The sequence below is a fragment of the Ranitomeya imitator genome, chromosome 6 (assembly GCF_032444005.1).
Source record: "Ranitomeya imitator isolate aRanImi1 chromosome 6, aRanImi1.pri, whole genome shotgun sequence".
Lineage (NCBI taxonomy): Eukaryota > Metazoa > Chordata > Amphibia > Anura > Dendrobatidae > Ranitomeya > Ranitomeya imitator.
This window is the reverse complement of record NC_091287.1, coordinates 337,257,361-337,284,548: the sequence shown is the minus strand read 5'-3', so window position 1 is coordinate 337,284,548 and position 27,188 is coordinate 337,257,361. Positions and strand designations below refer to the sequence as shown.

The 27,188-nt window shown below is 42.4% G+C and overlaps 1 protein-coding gene across 3 annotated transcripts in view; it reads left to right on the top strand.

The window, feature by feature from the left end:
* The window catches only part of LOC138642606 (TSC22 domain family protein 2-like), a 64,823-nt gene that overhangs the window by 5,068 nt on the left and 32,567 nt on the right, over nt 1–27,188 (top strand). Inside the window, exons 2-3 of one of the 3 annotated variants that reach the window (XR_011314073.1) lie at nt 13,740–13,808; nt 15,234–15,409. The exons of 1 other annotated variant lie outside the window; for it this stretch is intronic. Coding sequence is in view for 1 of the 2 variants with exons in the window: in XM_069730869.1 (XP_069586970.1) it covers nt 13,740–13,808 (69 nt within the window). In the remaining variant the exon portion in view is untranslated. The remainder of the gene's footprint in view (nt 1–13,739; nt 13,809–15,233; nt 15,410–27,188) is intronic. One more of the 3 variants, XM_069730869.1, reaches the window with a different exon arrangement.

Below are 27,188 nucleotides of genomic sequence, written 5' to 3'. Positions count from 1 at the left end.
AGAATATCACATGTTTCCGCTGCTCGAGGGACCAATTCTGGAGGTTTCTACACCACTCTAAACGCTTGGAAACATTTGTCATTGAGAGCAGCGGTTTTCTAATTGCAGCTTTTTCGTGGAATCCAGATTTGTGCAGCTCCCGATAAATAGTTTTCGTGGAAACTGGGTTCTGTAGGTGTTCATTGAGCTCAGCACTGATTTTCGGAGCCGTGGTCTTGCGATCCTCTCTCAAAATTCGCTTTAGAGTCCGACTATCTCTGTCAACTTTGACTTTTGTCCGGACCTGTGCTTTGCTGCGGACATTTTTCCTTCTCTTTCAAACGCAGTCATTACTTTGGAGACAGTACCTCTTGACACACCAAGCATTCGGGCACTTACTGTTACACTAGCGCCTGCCATAGAAGCACCAACAATTTGGCCTCTTTGAAAATCTGAGAGGTCTGCCAATGGTTTTAGGTTTTCATCAATGTTCTTACAATTATGTACAACAAACAGTTAATTTACATACACATATCACATAACACAAACTAATAAAACATTACCATATGTTACGGTTTGCATGTTTATCACATGTTTGAAGATTATGATGCCAAAACGTTAGATGTTTACATTATTTTGTCCAACCCCTGTACATCTCTCCTAGAAGTCTTGGTACAAGGATAGGATGACCCCCCCCCCCCCCCCCCCCCCCAGGACATCGCAGCAAGGTGCGGGATGCGCCACTAATCCTCCCAGGGACCCTTTTCAGACCCCCTAGGTATCTAACGGCCCTCACCACCCAGATTCTGTGCTCCCGGGACACTTCTGCCCGGACTGGCTTTATTATGAGGTTGTGCCTTAACAAGGGATCGGTCGTACACCCCCTACCACTGCCACTATTATGCATCTATGTTAAAGGACTTGAGTAACCCCATGAGTAAGACCCGGGAGGGTCGAAACGTCGGGTTTTTGTCTATTTCAAATGCATATGAATGTGGCAACCACTTCTTTTTTTTTTCTTCAATAAAATTGGCATACACCTTTTGCATCTTACCAGTCTTGAGTGTGCGGTAATCTTTTTTGAATAACCGCATACCGTAGTAGCCACTGATGGGTTCTGCAAATCAGCCACTCCCTATTCACATCAATAGGGGGCAGATGTGCAGTGGCTACGGCCACTATGCAGTTGATGGAGCTGTGTAGTTCAACAACTGAGTACAGCTGACCGTGGGGGTGTCCAGTGTCTCACCCCCACCAGTCTGATATTATCCATCCTGGACAACTTCTTAACTTCTACTCAGCATGTTATATTCAATTATATGTATGTCTGATGAAGCTCTAGAGTAGACCATGTCTGCAGGGGTCTCTTCTGACTGACGAATTAATACCCTTTTTTTTTTTTTTTTTTTTTTTTAATTCACACTAGTATGGTTTCCTTTTTTACACCTGCAGCTACAGCACTTTAGCACATATGGCATACAGATGCTAACCCTGCCGATCCATTGGCCTATAAAGGTCCTGTGAAGATTCGACTTGCTTGGTTGGCAAGAATAGTGCTGCATGCTCTTTTCTTTTAATGAATGAAGTCTCCCAACAAAATATGAACTTTGTTAATATGAAAATTCATGTTATGGTGGAGAACCCTGTTACATCTTTATAGATCAAAGTGCTCCACCTTCTAGTTAACTTGAGGCAATCTTAAATTATGAAGCTGACAAGTGCAGTCAATAGGTCGTCATGCCAGCAGTATGAATTGGTCAAAAGTATATGTATTTCTTGCTGTCTATAATTACAACCTGTAGTTAAAGCACTGAATAATTGGAGGGTAATGAAATTGCAGGGGATAGTAGGTAAAGGAACCAGTATGAGGCTCAGCATTGAGGGAGCACAATATGAAATGCACAGTTGGGTGGAGATGTGATCTTCAGTAGTGAAGTGAATACACAGGTCAGGAGAGCAGCCTGGTATAGTTGTCAGCATAGGGAGATGGTAACCTCAGTTATATGCAAAGCTTATAATTCCTTAGTTATTTAATGGCCTTTAGCGCGATCTGGAGCTATGGCATCTTGATGAATGAAGGCTCTGTACTAAGATCAATCTTGTGCAAGCTTAGGTCCACCAGGGTCTTCACCATTATCTTGATTGTATCAAGCCATCGGTTTGCTGATATTCCTCTTCACCTTGTTCCTTCTGTTCTGATGATGTCCTTCTCCAGTTACTGATATTTGCGTATGATGTGTCCAAAGTTGGCTAGTCATATCTTTGCGAACCTTGCTTAGTGACATGACTGGCTTGATTTGTTCTGAAATTGATTTGTTTATTCTTCTTGTCATCCTTGGTGTTAACATACTTCTCCAGCACCACAATTTGAAGGCCTTGATTCTTCTTTATTGTCCATGTTCTGCATCCATATGTTACTGCAGAAAACAGACTATATACGTGCTGTCTGTCACCAGTGAAATGTTTCTCAATTTGAAGACCTTGCGCTGTGACTTCATTGTTGATTTGCCCATCGCCATTCTATTGACTTCCAGTGAGTAGGTTGAAGTCTTTTACAACTTTCAGTTAGTCTCCATCCATCTCATGTGTCCTGGTTATACCTGGCAGTAGTCCATCTTGTCTTCTTTGTATTGAGTAGAAGTCCCATGCTCGAGCTTTTTCTTCTTGACACTCTATAATAAGTCCTTCATTCCATCTACGCTTGTTTCTATCAATGTTGTATTGTCTGCATATTGAATATGTTTGATAATTTGTCCAGCAATTTTAATTTCTTTGACAAGTCCAACCATCCTGAATAGCTTCTGCATATAAATTGAAGAGAAATGGTGACAGGATGCAGGCTTGTCTGGCGCCTCTTTACGCTGAACCATGTCATGTCGCTGTGTTCCTCGGGACTATTGCTTTCTGGTTGATGTAAAGGTTCTTAATGAGGCTGATCAGATGGATCTTCACACCCATACTCTTCATGAGATTCCAAAGTTTCTGGTGATCAACACAGTCCTAGGCTTTGCTGTAATCAAAGCATGAAAAATAATCTCCTTGTTGTTCTATGGCCTTTACCATTATCCATCTAATGTTAGCAATTACAACTCTTGATCATCTGCCTTTTCTGAATCCTGCTTGCTCCTCTGGCAGTTCTTTTTCAAAGTAAGGCTGTAGCCATCTTTGTAGGATCTGCAGTAGTATGTAGCTGGTATGAGGCGTGAGCACAATAGTCTCATAGTTTCCACTGTTGCTAGCATTTCCTTTCTTCATAGTAGAAATAAACACTGATCTTGTCCAGTCCTTGGGCCATTAACTAGTTGTCCAGATCGGTTGACACAGACGTGATGATATCAGCTGCTGCTTCAGAAGACTTTATTAACTCTGTTGGAATATTGTCACATTCAGGTGCTTTGTTTTTTGACAGATGACCTATCGCAGCGACTACTTTCTTTCAAGATGATCAATTTGCCATTTCCAGTCTTCCCATATTATGGAGTCATTTTTGTAGAGGTGCTCCTGGTATACTTTCCATCTTTCCTTGATCTGTTCTGGCTCAGATAGTCTGTTCCTGTTGGGGTCTTTCAACATTCTGACTCTATGGTGAAACTGTCATCTCTATTTTACATCAGATGTTCGCTTTCTATCTCTATACTTATCTTTTGGCAATAAAGTTCTTTATGTGCTTGAATGACTCTTTTTAGTCTTTTACTGATGTCTGCATCCTGCTTACCTTTCACCATTCATCTTTTTTCGATGATCTTAACATCTCTTCTGCTAACAGTTTATGTGGACGGGGGGGGGGGTGGTCTCTTCTGCCTCTTGCTTGTATAGCCTGGCTTCTTCAGTAATAAGTCTTTGAATCCCTAATTGTTGTGCTGGGAATGAGAAAATGGGGTGTGACAAAATGCAAGAACGATGCATGGTTTAGCATGTAGTGTAAGGCTAGTTTCACACATCCGGTTTTTGTTTTCAGGCTAAATCCGACCAATTTGTAAAAAAAAAAAAAAAAAAAAAAAAGTATACGGCGCAAATTGTGAAAAACTGATGCGCCGGATCCGTTTTTGAGCTGCATCCGGTCTTTAATGCGCATGGATTTTTTTTTTTTTTTTTTACTTCCTGGTTCGAGAGAGACCGACCCAGAACGGGAAAATCTGCATGCTTTGTATGGAAAATGCTTTGTGCGCTGGATTCATTGTTTCACACCTCCATTTCATTTGTTTTTGGCCAGTTCCGTCACTGTGCGTTTTTTTTTTTTCCGCCGGACAAAAAATGTTGCAGTGAACGTTTTCTCCATCCGCCGGAAACGACTATTTGGACGGATCCGGGGGAAAAAAGGATGAAACGTCTGGCCATCAGGCACAATCTGGCGCTAATATACAACTCTATGGGAAAGAAACGGATCCGGCGTAAAAAAGCGGATCAGTTTTTTTTTTTTTTTTTTTTTTTTTTTTTTTTTCAAAAATTGCTGGATTGTGCCTGAATCAAAAAGCCTGATGTGTGAAAGTAGCCTTAGAGCCACTGTACATCACTATGTAACAACCCAGCAGCTGCCATACAGGAGTTTTGTATGAATTGCTGGGATACTCCTTTAAGAATTACACACTACTAAATTATATACATGGGCTGTCTATTTGCATTGGAAAGAATAACACTCCTGGCATAAATTGATCTGCTGACTTCACATTTTCTTAAAATCCTACAGCACTTCTACTGTAATACGCAGATTTTCTGTCCAGATTTTTACCAAGTATGCACCAATCGGGGAGAGTTTTACATGGGCCTGTATTGAGTGCTAATTGCTCGTGGCAAGTTAATTGCACATTTAATACCTGATTTTATATGTTGCAGTAATTGTGGGTGTGCTGCTTAGATATTTTTAGGTTGGTGTCAAATGTGATTTAAAGGCAAAAATGAGTGAAGTGTTGGTCGTTGCAGGTGTTCAAACTGAGCAGGTATTTGAAGGATCGATCCAAGAAATGATCACCCTGTGTGAAGGGGTTGCCTGGTTTTGATATCGATAACCTAGCCTCAAATACCAGCTGAGTGGCAGTTCTTGGCAACCACCAGTACATGGTGCTCATCCAGTCGGAGCTGAGACTAGCCGATGAATGGGTGCGGACTGTTCCTGATCTGATCCCCTTAGTATAAGTCAGCAATATCATAAGGCCGGACAACTCGTCTGGCTTTTAGTCAGTGAAAATGGTAAATCTGCACACCGTGGCCATGAGTAAAAATGAGTGCAGTGGGTAAGTCACCAGTCCTAACCTGTCCGATTCGGTAGTTCTGGAGCATCTTTGCTCTTAACTTTGCATTGTTCTGTTCCTGTTAATTCTTCTGCGGTTTTTTTTTTTAGTGTAAACTGACAATTACAGGTTACTAATAAATGTCCATGCAATATGATACAAATCGCTGATTGACCATGCCACTATTTACATAGGACGCTGTCTCCAGATAGTAACACTATTAAAGGTACCTTCACACATAACGATATTGTTAACGATATCGTTGCTATTTGTGACGTAGCAACGATATCGTTAATGAAATCGTTATGTGTGACAGCGACCAACGATCAGGCCCCTGCTGGGAGATCGTTGGTCGCTGAAGAAAGTCCAGAACTTTATTTCGTCGCTGGACTCCCTGGAGACATCGCTGGATCGGCGTGTGTGACACCGATCCAGCGATGTCTTCACTGGTAACCAGGGTAAACATCGGGTAACTAAGCGCAGGGCCGCGCTTAGTAACCCGATGTTTACCCTGGTTACCATGCTAAAAGTAAAAAAAAACAAACACTAGATACTTACCTACCGCTGTCTGTCCTCCAGCGCTGCGCTCTGCTTCTCTGCTCTCCTCCTGTACTGTCTGGGAGCCGGAAAGCAGAGCGGTGACGTCACCGCTCTGCTTTCCGGCTCCCAGACAGTACAGGAGGAGAGCAGAGAAGCAGAGCGCAGCGCTGGAGGACAGACAGCGGTAGGTAAGTATCTAGTGTTTGTTTTTTTTTACTTTTAGCATGGTAACCAGGGTAAACATCGGGTTACTAAGCGCGGCCCTGCGCTTAGTTACCCGATGTTTACCCTGGTTACCGGCATCGTTGGTCGCTGGAGAGCGGTCTGTGTGACAGCTCTCCAGCGACCAAACAGCGACGCTGCAGCGATCCGGATCGTTGTCGGTATCGCTGCAGCGTCGCTTAATGTGAAGGGGCCTTTATTCATAAATTTCTAGGAGTAAAGGCCCCTTCACATTAAGCGACGCTGCAGCGATACCGACAACGATCCGGATCGCTGCAGCGTCGCTGTTTGGTCGCTGGAGAGCTGTCACACAGACCGCTCTCCAGCGACCAACGATGCCGGTAACCAGGGTAAACATCGGGTAACTAAGCGCAGGGCCGCGCTTAGTAACCCGATGTTTACCCTGGATACCATCCTAAAAGTAAAAAAAAACAAACACTAGATACTTACCTACCGCTGTCTGTCCTCCAGCGCTGCGCTCTGCTTCTCTGCTCTCCTTCTGTACTGTCTGTGAGCCGTGCAGAGCACAGCGCTGGAGGACAGACAGCGGTAGGTAAGTATCTAGTGTTTGTTTTTTTTTACTTTTAGCATGGTAACCAGGGTAAACATCGGGTTACTAAGCGCGGCCCTGCGCTTAGTTACCCGATGTTTACCCTGGTTACCAGTGAAGACATCGCTGGATCGGTGTCACACACGCCGATCCAGCGATGTCTCCAGGGAGTCCAGCGACGAAATAAAGTTCTGGACTTTGTTCAGCGACCAACGATCTCCCAGCAGGGGCCTGATCGTTGGTCGCTGTCACACAGAACGATTTCATTAACGATATCGTTGCTACGTCACAAATAGCAACGATATCGTTAACAATATCGTTATGTGTGAAGGTACCTTAAGGATAGGTTCACAGTAGGTGTTTTTTCAGCAGAAAAACCTTCTCTTGGCAGGAAAGAAGCTGCAGGAAAAAGCATGTGATATTTTTTTTTTTTTTGTCAAGATGGGGTGTAGAGTGTACATTAACCCCTTCACGACACGCGCCGTACTAGTGTCGGCCAATGTCATGTCTCCTGCTTTGTGAGCTCTGGCGCTGAGCCGACATCAGTCGTGACATGTCAGCTGTTTTGTACAGCTGACATGTGCGTGCAATAGCGGCGAGTGGAATCTCGATCCACCCGCCGCTTTTAACTAGTTAAATGCCACTTGCAAACGCTGACAGCAACATTTAACTAGCGCTTCTGCCAGTCAGGCCGAAAATGCGCACATCCCTGACCCCAGTCACACGATTGGGGGTCAGCGATGCATCGGCATGACAATCAGGGGTCCCCTTGAGAACTCTATGGTTGTTGATGCCGGATTGCTATGAGCGCCACCCTGTGGTCGGCGCTCATAGCAATGCAGGAATTCAGCTATATAGGAGCAATCTGAGCGTCGTTCCTATGTAGCAGAGGCGATCAAGTTGTGCCAGCTTCTAGCAGTTTAAGGGTATGTGCACACGTCAGGATTTTTTGGGTTTTTTTTTTACCCCGATTGCTAGACTGTAGAGCCAAAAAAATTAATAGCGCCAAAATTACGTGTTTTTTTTTTTGGTCGCTGCAGCATTAAACTGCAATAAAGAGCGATCAAAAGAAAGCATCTGCACTAGACCCGAGATCCCAAAAAATGGAGACGCTACGGGTATCGGAAAATTGCACACTTTTTTTTTTTTTTTTTTTTTTTTTTATCACTTGGATGAGAAAGAACCTGGATATGTTTGGTGTCTGTGAGCTCGTAATGACCTGGAGAATCACAATGGCAGGTCAGTTTTAGCATTTAGTGAACCTAGCAAAAAAAGCCAAACAAAAAACAAGTGTGGGATTGCACTTTTTTTGCAATTTCGCCACACTTGGAATTTTTTTTCCCGTTTTCTAGTACAAGACATGGTAAAACCAATGGTATCGTTCAAAAGTACAACTTGTCCTGCAAAAAACAAGTCCTCACATGGCCATGTTGACAGAAAAATAGAAATTAAGGCTCTGGATAGGGGGAGCTAAAAACTAAAAAGGCTCCATCATGAAGGTGTTAATGAGAGAAAGAAATTAAGTTTATTTATTTTTTTTAAAGAGTGAAAATTTAAAGGGGTCCAAATACTTTCCATACCCACTGTACATATTGAGATTTTAATTTCTGCTTGAAATGTATGGCTCCTATGTAAGTTAAGGAGATTTTTTAGTGAAGCTGGGGCACATAAAGGAGAATATTACTTTTTAAAAGTCCTCCACGTTTGGAGCACAGCTAAAATGCTGGGATAAGAAGAGTACAGATGATTTTCCATAGATATCTTGGCCAGTTTGAGCTGCCTTTGCTGCTTTCCAGGAATGCTAATGAATGGACGTGATTGTGGACTGTCAGCTCCAAAAAGTGGGTAGCTTAAAAAAAAAAACATACACTAAGCCACTTTTTTTGCTTCCATTAACCCCAGTTGTCTGAATGTTAACTTGTGTAGAGTTGATTTGGAGGTACTTATATTCTTCTAAAAAAAAAAAAAAAAAAAAAAAACATTTGTAAATCATTAAAAAGAAATTAATATAAATATTTAATATAAATGTGTAGCAACATCTGAATTCTCTGCCCAGAAAAGTGCAATGCTGGGAACAATTAAGATCCTGTGCAGAACCCTCAAACTCCCAGGCCTCTGGTAGAGGACCCAAGAATGAGAGAGGACAACAAAGACCACCCCCCTTGGGGGTGAGAAGGAAGTTTTTTATGTAACCAATATCTTAATATGGACAAAGTATCTAACTGTGAAACATGCTTCTGGTGTAGTGGGTCTCTGGTTCCTTACACTGCAGGTACGGTCACCTTTTACTTGTTGTCTTATGTGTGGTCTATATGTTGCTAGATTGGTGCTATTTTCACCAGGTAAACCAATATAGCTGCACAAAATTTAGAAATAAACATTTCTGACATGCAAAAACAAAACCCCAAAAAATTAGTGACCAATATAGCCACCTTTCTTTATGATGACACTAACAGCCTTCCATCCATAGATTCTGTCAGTTGCTTGATCTGTTTACGATCAACATTGCGTGCAGCAGCCACCACAGCCTCCCAGACACTGTTCCGAGAGGTGTACTGTTTTCCCTCCCTGTAGATCTCACATTTTATGAGGGACCACAGGTTCTCTATGGGGTTCAGATCAGGTGAACAAGGGGGCCATGTCATTATTTTTTCTTCTTTGAGACCTTTACTGGCCAGCCACGCTGTGGAGTAGTTGGAGGCATATGATGGAGCATTGTACTGCATGAATATCATGTTTTTATTGAACAATACCAACTTCTTCCTGTACCACTGCTTGAAGAACTTGTCTTCCAGAAACTGGCAGTAGGTCTGGGAGTTGAGCTTCACTCCATCCTCAACCCGAAAAGGTCCCACAAGTTCATCTTTGATACCAGCCCATTTCAGTACCCCACCTCCACCTTGCTGGCGTCTGAGTCTGAGTGGAGCTCTCTGCCCTTTACTGATCCAGCCTCTGGCCCATTCATCTGGCCCATCAAGAATCACTCTCATTTCATCAGTCCATAAAACCTTTGAAAAGTCAGTCTTAAGATATTTCTTGGCCCAGTCTTGATTTTTTATCTTTCGTTTCTTGTTCAAAGGTGATCGTTTTTCAGCCTTCCTTACCTTGGCCATGTCCCTGAGTATCGCACACCTTGTGCTTTTTGTTACTCCAGTAACATTGCAGCTCTGAAATATGGCAAAACTGGTGGCAAATGGCATCTTGGCAGCTTCACGCTTGATTTTCCTCAATTCATGGGGAGTTATTTTGCGCCTCTTTTGGCCAACACGCTTTTTGCGACCCTGTTGGCTATTTGCCATGAAACGCTTGATTGTTCGGTGATCACGCTTCAAAAGTTTGACAATTTCAAGACTGCTGCATCCCTCTGCAAGACATCTCACAATTTTGGACTTTTCAGAGCCCGTCAAATCTCTCTTCTGACCCATTTTGCCAAAGGAAAGAAAGTTGCCTAATACTTAAGCACACCTTTATATAGGGTTTTGATGTCATTAGACAGCACCCCTCCTCATTAGAGATATACATCACCTGATTTACTTAATTGGTAGTTGGCTCTCAAGCCTGAACAGCTTGGAGTAGGACATGTATAAAAAAGTATCATGTGATCCTAATAATTCTGCACGCAGTGTATTTTATCTTTATGAAGCCAGAGCTGTCAATCAGAGGGGAAGGGGGCAGTTGAGTGGCCCCGCCGTGAAGCACCAAGCATCTGTACTTGGTTGGTTTCAACAGTCATTCTGTGACAGTCCCTTTTAAGGAAAACGTGGCAACCCTGACAGCCGACTGTGATGTGAACTCCTGGGAAGATGGCTACAAATGTTGTGGTGTTCAGAATTGGGGGGGAGGGGGACACCCCTTTTTCAATTCTGCCCTGCTTCTTTCTAGAGGTTATCTATGATTTGGTATCACTAAAGTGAATGGAGCTGATTGACAGTACTGCATGCAACCTCCGAACTGGTGTGACACTGTTTTTAAATGAAAGCTGCCATTTTTTTCGTCCTCTAAGGCTGAATTCCGACATCGGATGTTTTAATTCACACACTGCAGATTTTGTTGAGAATTTTTGCCACTGTCCTATTCGGATTAATAGAATGGATTTTTATCAGCAATGTAGGAATTCTAAAAATCCTATATCAAGGGCATAAAGTACCTTTGTTAGATTTAGATGTGCATGTATGTTGTCTTGTCTGCAGAAATACGTCTTCCACTAGAGAAGACCAAACTGTAAAACATGTCACTGCACAAAAAGACGTGCCGGCTGTGACATGGTAACTTACTGCCAAGAAGATCTGACATAAAAATTGGCTACCTGCAGGCAGAAGTCTGATGCAGTGCCTGATCTTCCAGGAGCTCATACACATATATATCATGCTGGAAAAAACACTACAGAAAAACAGGCAAAGGTGCTTACCTGTCTAGGCCTCAAATCAAATGCACTCTCATGGTGCAGTGGGCCCAAGTAAAGATGGCGACTGGCAAGCGTGAGGACCCTTGACGTGGGTTGCCAGCTTATGTATTGTGGCCATAATATTAACTAATACCTTACATATTTTGATATGTTCTAGTGCACTTTTTTTACTTTTACTTTTTGAGGTGCAGTTGGGCTCTGATAGCTTTGTAAGTTGTGGCCTCTGTTCACACGGGACGCATTACAGTTAGCGCTGGTCAGCCCGCCACATGGCGTTACTAATAGGCTAGGATCCAGCTGCTGTGCATACTGTGTGAACACTGCTGCAGATTATTTATTTGCACTGGTGTGCCAAGCAGCCATTCCCTGATTGTAGGCTGGCTGTCTTATTTGGCATTATGACACCTGTGTAGTCGCCATCTTTACTTGGGCCCACTGCACCATGAGAGTGCATTTGATTTGAGGCCTAGACAGGTAAGCACCTTTGCCTGTTTTTCTGTGGTGTTTTTCCTAGAATAGTGGAGGTTTTTTCCTCCTTTTTTTTTCCTCCTGTTGTAATATATATCATGCTGGCCTGGTCATCCTTCTTGTTCCTGTGCAGCGCCCATAGGCGTGATTCCTGGCACAGGTAATCAGTAAGTTGTCCTGTCCGTCTCTGGCTCACGACTCCACATGGGCCACAAGTTTTGTTCTAGTAATACATTTCACAACAAAGTTGTAGAAGCTGCCAGTTGTGCAGCTATCAAAATCCCCAAAACTGTACACCATTTTCTTAATTACACTTTGGCAATGTCTCTCAAACATTTAATTCATCTGCCCAGCTATTGTTAAATCATCAGATTGTCATTGGATTCTGTCATTTCCTGAAAGAAGCTGTTGAACAATGTGAACTCTTTTTATAAATTGTATTAATGTTTTGAGTTTTTTGTGTTGGTCGCATTTCAAGCCTCGTTTTACTTATGACTGACTTCATACAAAAATAAGGAGACATGCACATATAGGTCTCAATTCATCAAGCCTGGCTTTTTTCACACTGGTCTTGGGTGTGCTGGAGCCTGAAGCCTCTGTTTTTATTAAGCGCGTGCTTCAGTACCATCCAAGTGGCGCGTGCACCTCGGGGTAGGATGGAAAATGGGAGAATTGCCTACAGCTCCTCCTTCTCCCTCCGATCTAGGTGGGACATGGCAGCCGATACTGATAGAATCTTACCTCCGTAGTGGGACAGTCTGTCCTCCGTGAATACAGATGTTACCTCCAGAATTGAGAATTTTGATAAATGATCAATTCTGTCAGAGTATGCAAAGTTGCTTGTTTTCATGTATACAATTGATTTATGAAATAAGTTTTATAAATTCCTGGGTCCTGTTCTAGTAAAAAAATATTAGTAAAAATTGGACATGTGTGCAGCACCGTAGATTATAATGGGTGTGTGTGGTATCCAAGAAAAAAAAACAAAACCTGATGCCACATACCTGAAACATGGACATGTGAAGGGGGTCTTGGCATTATCAGACTACAGTGGGCTGAATACATGTCACAATGTTCACATTTATAATTTTGAAATAATTCTTAATACCATGTATGGTTTCCTTTACACTTCACAAATACTTGCTACTTTGTGTTGGTATATCACATAAAATCCCAATAAAATACATTTAAGTTGTGGGTGTAACAGAAAAATGTGGAAAAGTTCACCGGGTATGAATACTTTTCAGGGCACTTTAGACGCTTGTGTCATATAATACATAAATTAAACTGGATAGAAGCATTAGATCATTGTTGGCAGAGCCCTGGTCACAATCTTTTGCTTGAGCTGTGTAGACATCAGGGTACCTATCGGAGTAGATGGTGTGTAAGGATATAGAGGGGTTTGTGGTCGAACTAATAATGAGCCATTGACATTTGACTTCAGTAATGATCTTCAGAGGAAGCTTCTACAAGCTCACCCCTGTTAAAGAGGAAGAGGAACCAGCACTGTGCAAAGCTTGCAGCACGTACAGGAAAGTGATGCTGCAGCTTTCTCGCTGACACACATTTAGACCTTCAATTTACTATTTTAAGTCTTGGTTTCGGTTACAAAAATACCAGTAATTGAGACATTTGTGTCTTAAGGCAATATATCTTTAGGCTGGGGTCTGTTGTTGATCTTCACCTTCAGATGAATTGGTGTTACCTGATCTGAAAAATGCTGCACTTTTGCAATCTCCATCAGTATATGGCAGACATGTCTGCTCACAAGTTCTCTTGGTGGGTTTCTGGCTGCTGAGACCTGCACTGCTGGCATTTCAAATGGGTGATCTGCAAATTATCACTGCTTGTGACATCTTTTGGGTTCAGGAGTGCACCCCTCCCTAGCGCCTTGCTGACTGTGCGCTCCTAGAGGTTGACTAGGTCCATTTCAGCCAGCAGTATGGCTGAGCCGCTAGTCTAAGTAGTTTGCGAGTTCTGCCATGAAGCTAGCAAAACTGCTGGATCCGACCAGCTTTAGTGTCCATGTGCATCTCCGACATTGCAGATGTAAAGATTTGACTTGACTGGTTCCCAAGGTAATAAGCTGTAAAATGTAAATAAAAAAAAATAAAAAAAGCAAAAAGCCTCCATCCTTGGGAACAAAGGAGATTAAAAAACAAAACAAAAGTAAATCAGTTATTTGTATTTACAAGCAATTTTACCCATTGAAGAGCATGAAACAACCGCTTTTAATTTAACTATAGGCTTTTCATATTATGTTCTGTAATAATTTACCCCTTTTCATCACCTACAGCATAATTGAACTTTATTTTTTTTTTTCTTATTTGATGCTATGGTCTCGCAGGAATCCTTCCTCTGCTTTCTATGAAGCTTTTCAAGTGAAGCTCCGTGGGCCAAAGAGACTGGGTAATAGGTATGAGCACAGTGTGGCCACAGCAGCGATTTGCATGAACGGCTTGCCATAAAGCTTGATTCTTGAATGAACCAATGGGAACGGTGCTGTGACCATGGTGGAGTGATTCTGGTGTCAGTAATTCCAATGAGTGGGCTTGATAAATGAGCTGTTCTTTTCTTCAGGTCGTACCTGCTCCCTTCGTTGCTCAAATCCAGTTTTCGTCTTCCAGTTATTCATTCCCCTCCGATCAGACATTTTTTTTTTAATTTTTATTTTTTTCCAGTTTTTGTGTTACAGACAGCATTTGCACCTTAATGGTGGTGTTCTTTCCCTTCTGACTGTGGTTAGACTTGTCCCGAATCGCCTGTGTAACAGCATTGTAGTCGGAAACGTTTGTAAGATTCCGCTCCACAACTCAATGTGAGGAGAGAACTCCACTTTTTTTTGAGATCGATAATGACATGCAAACAGTTTCAGGTAGACCATGCTGGACACTAATGATTCATGACAATGGAGGGCACCCACCACATCAACCTATTGGTTAGCCTATCCATTGGGACTATTGTAAAATGTTGTACCTGAAGGTACTAAAACATGACCAAATTTAATTGCAGAGGTGTACAAAAGCTGAAACAGAGACAAACTTGTAGATGTCTTATATTCTAATTTATATCTAAATTGTAATTCCTCTGTACCTTTTGGTGTTATATCACCATCATCCCTTCATTCTAATAGTAAGTACAGACTCTATAATGACCGCTTTAGCAGTGAAGGATCGGGCGCTCACAACTTGCCGTATTCATTCTTCAGTATACCCGTACAGCCAAATGACATTACTGCATTTTGATAACAATGCTGAGACTTGCACAATGCTGTGGATTTTGTGCATGATCTACAAGGGTCATCTAATAACCATTATTGGTCATTTATGGAGTAAATTGTCTAGTTGAGGTCAGTGGGCTCTGGAGCAGACTTGGAAGGTTATACCAGCATGTAGACATTCCCCATGACCAAGGGCTTCATCATGTCCACGGGGTAAAGCTTGGTGCCTCTTTTGAGAAGACCTCAGTGTTTTGTTTTTTTTTCACCCTCCCCTCCCCCGCATATTCTCACAGTACGGTATTAAAATGTTTCCACAGGACATGTGCATCCCGTGTCATACATAGAACAAATAGATTACTAACATGAGATTATAGTCAGTGTTGTATATCACATACAGACTGGACAATGTCTTGTACACCATCCTTCATCTGTTTCATACATTCATGACCACATTCTTCTTTATGGGGCTACATTCTGTATGGAGCCCTAGCATACATTGACAAAGCCATTTTTTTTTATTTTTTTGCGCTCCAAAAACCTCAGTTCCCAAGTCCTGTGATCCTTGGTACATATGGAGTGAGCTATATAATCTAATTGTCTACAACTTTTTTTTTCCTTTAGTCTTTTTAGATCTACAGTATTTCTATTTTGCATTGGAAGAACTTGGAAAACTGGATTAGAGCAGTCAAGGGAGCAGGGAATATCGTGTAAGAAACATAAGTGGGATTAACAGTATGAACACCGACTGATTTAGCAACTTTTTCTAAGTCCCAAACAGAAATAAAGAACCGGAAAAGGTAAGTTTAATTTCCCTTTATTGAGAAGGGTGCACGGAGTCCGTTACCAAATCCAGGATTTATCAAGTTCTGGGGTGCTGGAATATTGGGTATTTGGAGAGGAGTCTGCAGACGTACCTCTACTAGGCCATGGCTTCCCTATTGTGCGGAGTGTTCGCTGACTATCTGGTGACCTCTGCATTCTGCTAATCTGTGGTTGGCTTGTAACCCATAAGTGATAATGCTTCATAAGCTGCACATTGGGCTTGCATTGTGTGATGTGTGCTTGTAATCACAATGACTTTGTATGGTTTTTATGCTGCATGACTATAGTACTGGTGGTTTATAGCTCTGTAGACATGAACCCATGATGTGGATCAAGTGTTACAATGCAGATTGCTTCCAGCTAGATACATTTGGCTATTCCGCCTCTTTCCTCTGGGAAGTGGTATTTTCAGCCTTGCCGTTAAGGTTGCTATGTGACTTATCCCTAGAGTTCGGTAAAAGAAAAACCAGTTCATCAACAGGAATTAGCAGTTCGGGCCTATTTATTTTGTGGCTCTATTACAAACATCGCAATGTGAGAAAACCCAGTTGTATCCGAGCTAAGGTGTGTCTGATAAACATGACAGCGGCTGGCACCCCAGCACTTACAGTGCTCGTTACATATATGGGTGCTTTATGCCCTGCTCCATGGAGACCTTTAACCCCGTAAGAACCTGGAATTTTCTATTTTTGTGCTTTTGGCACCACTGTGTATAGCGTAAATCTCAGCCTCTTTTATGAATACCAGCTAAACATTGGCTTTCACAGGAGAATGGTCACGACAAGCACAGAAGTCTTCAGGAGACCCCCGGCTGTTATGGCAACCCATCGGTGATCACATCATGGTTACATTGAATGATGCGGCCCCCTGCTGGCGCACGGTAAATGCTGCTGTCCGAAATTGACAGTGGCATTTAACAGAACAGGCTTGGGCTCCATCCGTTGCTGTTGAGTATTTATGAGGTTTTTTGTTTGTTTTTTTACCTCCGTATTTAAGCCAAAACTAGGCATGGAACAATCTGAGATAACGAATGATAGAGACCCGTCACCAATTTATCACCCACTCCTGGTTTTGACTTATGAATACTGATGTGAAATACTGAACGTGCTTAAAGGGAACATGTCACCCCCAAAATCGCGGGTGAGGTAAGCCCACCGGCAACAGGGGCTTATCTACAGCATTCTGGAATGCTGCAGATAAGCCCCCGATGTATCCTAAAAGATGAGAAAAAGAGGTTAGATTATACTCACCCAGGGGCGGTCCCGCTGTTGGTCTGGGCCCGACACCTCCCTTCTTCATCAGATGACATCCTCTTCTTGTCTTCATGCTGCGGCTCCAGCGCAGGCGTACTTTGTCTGACCTGTTAAGGGCAGAACAAAGTATTGCAGTGCGCAGGTGCTGGGCCTCTCTGACCTTTCCGGGCACCTGTGCACTGCAGTTCTTTGCTCTGCCCTCAACAGGTCAGACAAAGTACGCCTGCGCTGGAGCCGCAGCATGAAGACAAGAAGAGGACGTCATCTGATGAAGATAGGAGGCGCTGTTCCGGACCAACAGCGGAAACTCACCTGGGTGAATATAATCTAACGTCTTTTTCTCATCTTTTAGGATACATCAGGGGCTTATCTACAGCATTACAGAATGCTGTAGACAAGCCCCTGATGCCAGTGGGCTTACCTCACCTGCAATTTTGGGGGTGACAGGTTCTCTGTAAGTGTTCTTAGTCACATGATGGCTAATAAAATCAGCCATCATTTGCCGGGAAAGATTCAGGCTTGGCGTGCGAAACCCCCTCAAAGGCAAGGACACGACATCTGATGTAACTGTATGTCATGAAGGGGTTAATGCGCAATAAATGCTATAAAAATAAACCCAAAAAACTGCAAAATTGCGTTGTTTTTATTTTATTGCTCTTTTCACTTACCATCCACATTACCCTACAGAGTGTCATTCAGAACTACACCCTGTCCTGCCAAAAAAGTCCTGATGTCTCACTGCAAAAGTCATCGCTATTTAAAAAAGGAGAGGGCTAAAATAAAAATACAACAATTGTCAGCAGAGGGAAGGGGTTAAATAAGTCTGAGGTTTCTCTTGGCTACTTCCATGTTACAAATCCTTGTGATCGTGTGATTCGGTGCTTTCACTTGGAACCATAAAAAGCCCAAACCAAGTCACCAAAAAGGCAACACAGAGACGCGGCACAATACAGTGGATGTCTTTGGAAGCAGATTCGATAGCCTGAAGCCAACCACCGTACAGCTTGTTGATCTTTGCCACCTTTACCAGTTTTTTAAATATCGTACATCATTTTTCTCCACAAATCTCTTAATGTGTGCATTGCTGTAGGTCCAGCCTGACTGCTTCTACCCGGTGGTAGTCATGTTCAAGGGAAACTGCTATCTAGCATGGTGTTATGGCTCATGGCGCCATCTAGTGGACCGTGTGCAGTATAGCAACTACATACACATTCTGCTTTTACATGACACATCTTTTGGTAGTGAAATGGCATAATTGCAGTCAAGTCACGAACGTGTGAAAATAATTCATTCCAATTAGCATTAGTACAATTTTTTTTTTTTTTTTTTAGGGGATGGGCCATTTTCTTCAGTTTTCCATGCAGTAAAGTGACAAAACCTGTCCATCAGTCTCCTCCAATTATAAAGCTGCTTTTCTATTGAAGGAGGCTGAACAGGTCTGATGACACGCTTTTCCACCAGCAGCCATGGGCAGAAGTGCTGGTCAAGTTTGTAAGGAAAACTGCACCGACAAAGATGTGATCAACCCCTTTAAGCACGCTTTTTTATTTTCTTCATTTTTATTCTAGGAAGTTGTTCAATAGCGAAATTCATACGCTACTTGCTTTTCATCTATGAACCAACTTAGGCTACTTTCACACTAGCGTCGGATTCGGCCCGTCGCATTGCGTCGGGCCGAGATTCTGACGCTAGCGTTTGATGCGCTGCACAACAGAGGCAGCGGATGCATTTCTCCGGCGCATCCGCTGGCCCATTGTGAGGTGCGGGGATGTGGGGGCAGAGTTTTGGCCGCGCATGCGCGGTCGGAAAAAGCGGTCCGTCGGGAGCAAAAAAAGTTACATTTAACGTTTTTTGCTCCCGGCGGTCCGCCACAACATGGCACAACCGTCGCATGACTGTTGCGACTTGTCAATACGTCGCAATGCGTCGGTAATGTTACTCTATGTAGCCTTGGACTGATATGAGCCCTATCTTTTATATTAAAGCATCTGTGTGTGCAAAGATGATTGTGAACGTTCGGCTGCGAATGGTGGATCCTTTATCTGTTTGTCTCAAGGTGATACAGGTGCATCTCGCAAAATTAGAATATCATCAAAAAGTGCATTTATTTCAGTTCTTCAATAAAAAAAGTGAAACTCATGTTCAAAATTACAAACCGTGATCTATTTCAAGTGTTAATTTCTGTTAATGTTGATGATTATGGCTTACAGCCAATGAAAACCCAAAAGTCATTATCTCAGTAAATTAGAATAGTTAACAAAAACACCTGCAAAGGCTTCCTAAGCATTTAAAAAGGTCCCTTAGTCTTTCAGTAGGCTCCACAATCATGGGGAAGATGGCTGACTTGACAGATGGAAAAAGTGTGGTAGAAAAAGTTGCACAAGCAACCAGGATAACCGCAGCGTTGAAACGATTAACCTTCGTCAGGCTGCATAATTTTACAACGTTAACAGGCTGCAGAGGTACAATTGTACCTTCATATATATTTTATTAAAATTTGGCCAATATATTCTGGACCAAAACTGCAGAGATGTCACGAAATTTCAGCCCTCTACGGCTTTTCGAAGAAAAAAAAAGTTATTGCAATTTTAAAACGGAATAGTTACAATTGTACCTACTCAGCCGGACGAAGGTTAAGAAAAAGCCATTCAAAGGTTTGGGGGAGATTCACAAGGAGTGGACTGCTGCTGTAGTTATTGCTTCAAGATCCACCACACACAGACGTATCCAGAATATGGGCTACAAGTGTCGAATTCCTTGTGCCAAGCCACTCATGACCAATAGACAATGCCAGAAGCGTCTTACCTGGGCCAAGGAGAAAAAAGAACTGGACTGTTGCTCAGTGGTCCAAGGTGATGATTTCAGATGAAAGTAAAGTTTGCATTTCATTTGGAAATCAAGGTCCCAAAGTCTGGAGGAAGAGTGGAGAGGCCACAATCCAAGCTGCTTGAGGTCTAGTGTGAAGTTTCCACAATCAGTGATGGTTTGGGGAGCCATGTCATCTGCTGGTGTTGTTCCACTGTGTTTTATCAAGACCAAAGTCAGTGCAGCCGTCTACCAGGAATTTTTAGAGCACTTCATGCTTCCTTCTGCTGACAAGCTTCTTGGAGATGGAAATTTCATTCTCCAGCAGGTCTTGGCACATGTCCACACTGCCAAAAGTACCAATACCTGGTTTAAAAACAACCGTGTCACTGTGCTTGATTGTCCAGCAAACTCACCTGACCTTAACCCCATTGAGAATCTATTGTCAAGAGGAAGATGAGACACCAGACCAACAATGCAGACGAGCTGAAGGCTACTATCAAAGCAACCTGGGCTTCCATAACACCTCAGCAGTGCCACAGGCTGATCGCCTCCATGCCACGTAGCATTGATGCAGTAATTGATGCTAAAGGAGCCCGGACCAAGTATTGAGAGCATTTACTGAACATACATTTCAGTAGGCTAACATGTCAGATTTTAAAATAATTTTTCAAGCTAGTTATATAGAGTATTCTAATTAACTGAGATAATGACTTTCGGGTTTTCATTGGCTGTAAGCTATAATCAACATTAACAGAAATAAACACTTGGAATAGATCTCTGTTTGTAATGACTCTATATAAGTTTCACTTTTTGTATTGAAAAACTGAAATTGACATTCTAATTTAGTGAGCAGCACTTGTATAATAATGAGACTTCTAAAGAGTATTACTCCATGATTTGTTTTGTGTGATTTTTAAAAGCTCCCATACACATTAGAAGGCTGTCTTTAGAACCATTATCATCTTTCTGGACTCGACCCTTCTCCATAAATGTTTTTTGCTCGGCCTACAATCCTGTTTCCTGTGACAGTCGCTGCCAGACTTTTCTGGCAGCAGCTTATCTCCATGAGATTTCCAACGGTTATACCCTTTTGTTCTATCAGGCGATTTGGGAGACCCCCATACATTTTAGACCGTTGGCTGATCCTGTTCATTCAACTTCAGTCTGTGTATGGGGGATTTTAGATAATCCCCAGTACCAAAATTTCTGTATTAAATGTATTTTTTCCAGAGATTGTGATTTGAAAAAATTTACTTTGGCAAAATTAAAAAAAAAAAAAAAAAAAAAAATACTGTTTTTCCCTCAGCCCTGTGGTGCTGCCAGTAATGTAAGTTCCTTGCCACTAGTCTTGCACTTACCAGCATCCATCTTCACCTTCTATCAGAGCCACTCTGTTCGGTCTCCAGCAGTTAACCCCTTGCTGGATCGCTTTCCAGGTTTGAGATCCTCTTTCTAGCCCTCACACTTGCATTGAGAGCTTGTGACCGTTCCCTCTGTCTTCAGGTCAGTCAGACGTTGCAGTCACAAAATGGCTGCGGGACCGGAAGAGCAGTGGGAATTGCTGAAGATGGTGGGTGGCAAGTATAATATTAGGTACAGGGATCTTGCTTTAGTATCACCACGCCCTATGAAAATGCACAGAAAAAAATTGTGCATCATTTTTTATTTTGTTTTTTGGGTGCCGAAATATCATCTTGCAAATATGCTGTGTTCGAATATTCATTAAGGCAGGGTTCACATTGCGTCAGTGGCAATGCGCTGACGGCTTCCGTTACACAGTGGCACTAACGCAATGTAACAAATGCGTCAGCGCACCCATTGACTGCCATTATGTAGCGCATCGCTAACGCATGTCATAATCGGCATGCGTTAGCGATGTGCCGTCATTCTGTAACGGAGACTCGCACGCGGTCTGCAATGTTTCTGGGTCAGTCACTGCTAGCGTAGGTGGAGCATCTGCGCTATCGCATAACGCGATCTTTAAAAGGCATTAGTGTTGGTGCAGTCCGTTTACCGCATGCGTTGAATGGACTGCACCAACGCAATATGAACCTGGCCTAAGGCAGCGTTTCTCAGGCTATGGCTCTATTAGGGTATGCGCACACATTAAGTATTTAGAGCATAAATTTCTGCGTCATTTGTGCATCTCTTGGCAGGAAAAACACACAACTGTTTTTGCTGTGTTTTTTTACATGTTTTTTTGGTGCAGAGTCCCACCCCTCATTGGTATGCGTGACATCTACAGCAAAATGCTGAAAGAATTGGCATGCTATAGATGTAAGTGTGAACCAAATCTGCAAGTCACAAATAAGCAATGTGTGCATGACTTCAGGAGTCTTTTACAACCCTCCAGGTTTTGCTACAAATCTGCACAGAAAAAGCAACATCTGCATAGTATGCACAGGCCTTTAGTTGTGTAACAAATGATCTGGAATATGAGGTGACATCAATTGCGCTAGTGTTACCGGAGATTTATGGCTCGGAGACAAGAGCATCCTGCTGTGTTGCTTGTGTGGGTGGATGGAACTTATCTAAGGTCACAATGACTTGTTGCTAACAGACATAATGTAGATCAGGTTCCTCTGCAGTATTTTTCCTTTAGGTCTATTTTCAGATAGCATATAATGTTATTTGGACATAAGATCTCTTATCAGAACGTTAAGAGGCTTCGAAAGCAAACGATTTTCCACTTGGCCATTGAAATGGAAAGTAAGCTTCTATTAAATGGAACTAATCTAATAACATTTTGACTTTTATTGTAACTATTTCTGCAGTCTTTGTAGTAATGCTTGTACCCAGAGTAATCTGGGAGCGCCATCACCCATCCTTGCAGTCCGTGGGTATTGTGCCTATAGCGGCGTGATTGAAGACTCAGAGTGACTTCTCCCCCCCGACTGTCGGCTGAACGATCGGACAAAGTGTCGTTCGACTGACCGCTATTTAGTTTGTATGCCTCCCTCCCCACATGTAAAGCGCCATGGAATAAATGGCGCTATAATAATAATAATAATATGCCCAGCTTTAATCATGCTACTGTGAGCACGATACCATAAAATAAACAAGTGATTTAGTTGGTCAAAATAGTTGGTACCTCTCGTTTAATAACTTAAAACCCACAATGATCACAGAAATAACTTGAATCTGACAAAAGTAATAATATGTAAAAGATCTATGAAAATGAACAAATAAGTCAGACATTGCTTTTCAACCATGCTTCCACAGAATTTAAAAAAATAAATAAAACTCATGAAATAGGCCTGGACAGAAATGATGGTACCTTTTAACTTAACTTAACTTAATATTTTGTTCCACAACCTTTTGAGGCAATCGCTGCAATCAAACGATTCCTATAACTGTCAATGAGAATTCTGTACCTCTCGACGGGTATTTTAGCCCTCTCCTCAACAGCAAACTGCTCCAGTCGTCTCGTGTTTGAAGGTTGCCATTTCCAGATGGCATGTTTCAGCTCTTTCCAAAGATGCTCAATAAGATTTAGGTCAGGGCTCATAGAAGGCCACTTCAGAATTGTCCAATGTTTTCCTCTTGGCCATTCTTGGTTGTTTTGGGTCATTCTTTTGTTGCAAGACCCATGACCTGAGATTGAGACCAAGCTTTCTGACACTGGGCAGCACATTTCTGTCTAGAATGCCTTAATAGTCTGGAGCTTTCTTTGTACCCTGCACAGATTCTAGACACCCTGTGCCAGATGCAGCAAAGCAGCCCCAGAACATAACAGAGCATCCTCCATGTTTCATAGTAGGGACAGTGTTCTTTTCTTGATATGCTTCATTTTTCCTCCTGTGGACATAGAGCTGATGTGCCTTCCCAAAAAGTTCCATTTTTGTCTCATCTGTCCATAGGACATTCTCCTGGAGGCTTGTCAACATGTAGTTTGGCAAATTCCAGTCTGGATTTATTTTTTCAACAATGGTGTCCTCTTTGGTTGTCTCCCATGAAGTCCACTTTGGCTCAAACAACGAGGGAAGGTGCAATCTGACACTGATGTTCCTTGCGCTTGAAGTTCACCTTTTATCTGTTTAGAAGTTTTTCTGGGGTCTTTAGTTGCCATTCGTATTATCCATCTATTTGATTTGTCATCAATTTTCCTCCTGCGGCCATGTCCAGGGAGGTTGTCTACAGTCCCATGGATCTTAAATTTATGAATAATATGTGCAACTGTAGTCACAGGAACATCAAGCTGCTTGGAGATGGTCTTATAACTTTTACCTTTAACCCCTTAAGCCCCAAGGGTGGTTTGCACGTTAATGACCGGGCCAATTTTTACAATTCTGACCACTGTCCCTTTGAGGTTATAACTTTGGAACACTTCAACGGATCTTGGCGATTCTGACATTGTTTTCTCGTGACATATTGTATTTCATGATAGTGGTAAAATTTCTTCGATATAACATGCGTTTATATGTGAAATAAATGGAAATTTGGCGAAAATTTTGCACCTTTACAACTTTGAATTTTTATGCCCTTTAAATCAGAGATATGTCATGTAAAATAACTAATAAGTAACATTTCCCACATGTCTACTTTACATCAGCACGATTTTGGAACCAAAAATTTTTTTTGTTAGGGAGTTATAAGGGTTAAAAGTTGACCAGCATTTTCTCATTTTTACATCAATATTTTTTAGGGACCACATCACATTTGAAGTCATTTTGAGGGGTCTATATGATAGAAAATAACCAAGTGTCACACCATTCTAAACACTGCACCCCTCAAGGTGCTCAAAACCACATTCAAGAAGTTTATTAACCCTTCAGGTGTTTTACAGGAATTTTTGGAATTTTAAAAAAAAAAACTTAACTTTTTTCACAAAATTTACTTCAGCTCCAATTTGTTTTATTTTCCCAAGGGTAAGAGAAGAAATTGGACTCCAAAAGTTGTTGTGCCATTTGTTCTGAGTACGCCGATACCCCACATTTGGGGGTAATCCACTGTTTGGGCGCACGGCAGAGCTCGAAGGGGAAGGAGCGCCGTTTGACTTTTCAATGCAAAATTGACTGATATTGAGATGGGACACCATGTCACGTTTGGAGAGCCCCTGATGTGCCTAAACATTGAAACCCCCCACAAGTGACACCATTTTGGAAACTAGACCCCCTAAAGAACTTATCTAGATGTGTTTTGACAGCTTTGACCCCCCCCCCCCAAGTGTTTCACCACAGTTTATAATGCAGAGTCGTCAAAATAAAAATACATTTTTTCCCACAAATGTTTTTTTTTAGCCCCCCCCAAATTTTTATTTTCCCAAGGGTAACAAGAGAAATTGGACCACAACAGTTGTTGTCCAATTTTTCCTGAGTATGCTATGTTGGGGTAAACCCCTGTTTGGGCGCACTGGAGAGCTCGGAAGGGAAGGAGCACGGTTTTACTTTTTCAACGCAGAATTGGCTGGAATTGAGATCGAATGCCATGTTGCGTTTGGAGAGCCCCTGATGTGCCTAAACAGTGGAAACCCCCAATTCTAACTGAAACCCTAATCCAAACACACCCCCTACCCCTAATCTCAACCATAACCCTAACCACACGCTTAACCCTGACACACCCCTAACCCTAATCCCAACTGTAAATGTAATCCAAACCCTAACTTTAGCCCCAACCCTAACACTAATGGGAAAATGGAAATAAATACATTTTTATATATTTTTTTTTTTTGTTTCCCTAACTAAGGAGGTAATGAAGGGGGGTTTGATTTACTTTTATATTTCTAGTAGATTTTTATGATTGGCAGCCGTCACACACTAAAAGACGCTTTTTATTGCAAAAAAATATTTTTTTGCGTTACCACATTTTGAGAGCTATAATTTTTCCATATTTTGGTCCACAGTCATGTGAGGTCTTGTTTTTTGCGGGACGAGTTGACGTTTTTATTGGTAACATTTTCGGGCACGTGACTTTTTTTGATCGCTTTTTATTCCGATTTTTGTGAGGCAGAATGACCAAAAACCAGCTATTCATGAATTTCTTTGGGGTGGGGGGGGGGGGGGAGGGGGGATCGTTTATACCATTCCGCGTTTGATAAAATGGATAAAGCAGTTTTATTCTTCGGGTCAGTACGATTACAGCGATACCTCATTTACATCATTTTTTTTGTTTTGGCGCTTTTTATACGATAAAAACTTTTATATAAAAAATTATTTTTGCATCGCTTTATTCTGAGGACTGTAACTTTTTTATTTTTTCGCTGTTGATGCTGTATGGTGGCTCGTTTTTTGCGGGACAAGATGACGTTTTCAGCGGTACTATGTTTATTTATATCCGTATCTTTGATCGCGTGTTATTCCACTTTTTTTTTTTTACGGTGTTCACTGAAGGGGTTAACTAGTTGGACAGTTTTATGGGTCGGGTCGTTACGGATGCGGCGATACTAAATATGTGGACATCACTGTATAGTGACAGATCGCTGATCTGACACTTTGCAGAGCACTGTGTCAGATCAGCGATCTGGTGTGCCCTGCTCCTTGCTTACCAGCGCCTTCTCTGGACCCGGAAGTAGTCCCTGCAGGACCCGGAAGTAGCCCCGCCACCATTTTGGATCCGGGGCCTGCAGGGAGGAGATTCTCGGTACAAGGTGAGCACATCGCCTTGTACCAATCGTCTCAGGGAAGAACGCAGGGAGCCCCCTCCCTGCGCGATGCTTCCCTGTACCGCCGGAACACTGCGATCATGTTTGATCGCGGTGTGCCGGGAGCGGTCCATGACAGCTCCTGGCACATAGTGCCGGATGTCAGCTGCGATAGTTAGCTGACACCCGGCCGCGCTCCCCCCGTGAGCACGGCCGATCGCATATGACGTACTATCCCGTCACTGGGAATTAAGTCCCAGGTCACCTTGACGGGATAGTATGTCATATGGGATTAAGGGGTTAACATGTTTGTCTATAATTTTCTTTCCAATCTCCTGAGACAACTCTTTCCTTCGCTTCCTCTGGTCCATGTTGAGTGTGATACACACCATGTCACCAAACAGCACAGTGAGTATCTGTAGCCCTATATACAGGCCCAGTCACTGATTCCAAGATTGTAGACACCTGTGATGCTAATTAGTGGACACACCGTGATCTAACTTGTCCCTTTTGTCACATTATTTTCAAGTGTATCATCATTTCTGTCCAGGCCTTTCATGAGTTGTTGTGTTTTTTGTTTTTTACATCCTGTGGAAGCATGGTTGAAGAGCAATATCTGATTTTTATGTTTTAATTTTCATAGATCTTTTATTACTTTTGTCAGATTATTTCTGTGACCATTGTGGGTTTTTCAGTCATTAAACGATGGGTACCAACAATTTTGACCACGTGTGTTTGTACTATAGATCTCCTTAATAGGTTCCCTATAAATGTTGCTGAGAAGGTTATAGACTGAATCGTCTATATAACAATTACCAGTTTACCTCCACCTACACTATTCCCACACTTGGGCTGTCAGGTATTGCAGATCACCTCTTACTTGCTTCAATAAGGGCTGAGCAGCATTTAATGTAGCCTTACCTGCCAATTACAGTGGGAGCTGTCAACCATCTAATGTGTTGGGGGGCATCCTGACGTCAAAACCCAACAGTGCCATCCTTCTTGCGTCTCACGGTTTTCCTCCAGAAAGAGGGATCGGGCAGCTGGATGTAATATGCCTGATCTTATTGTGCTTAACCCTTTCTGGACTGGACGATTTTCCTTTTTTGCGTT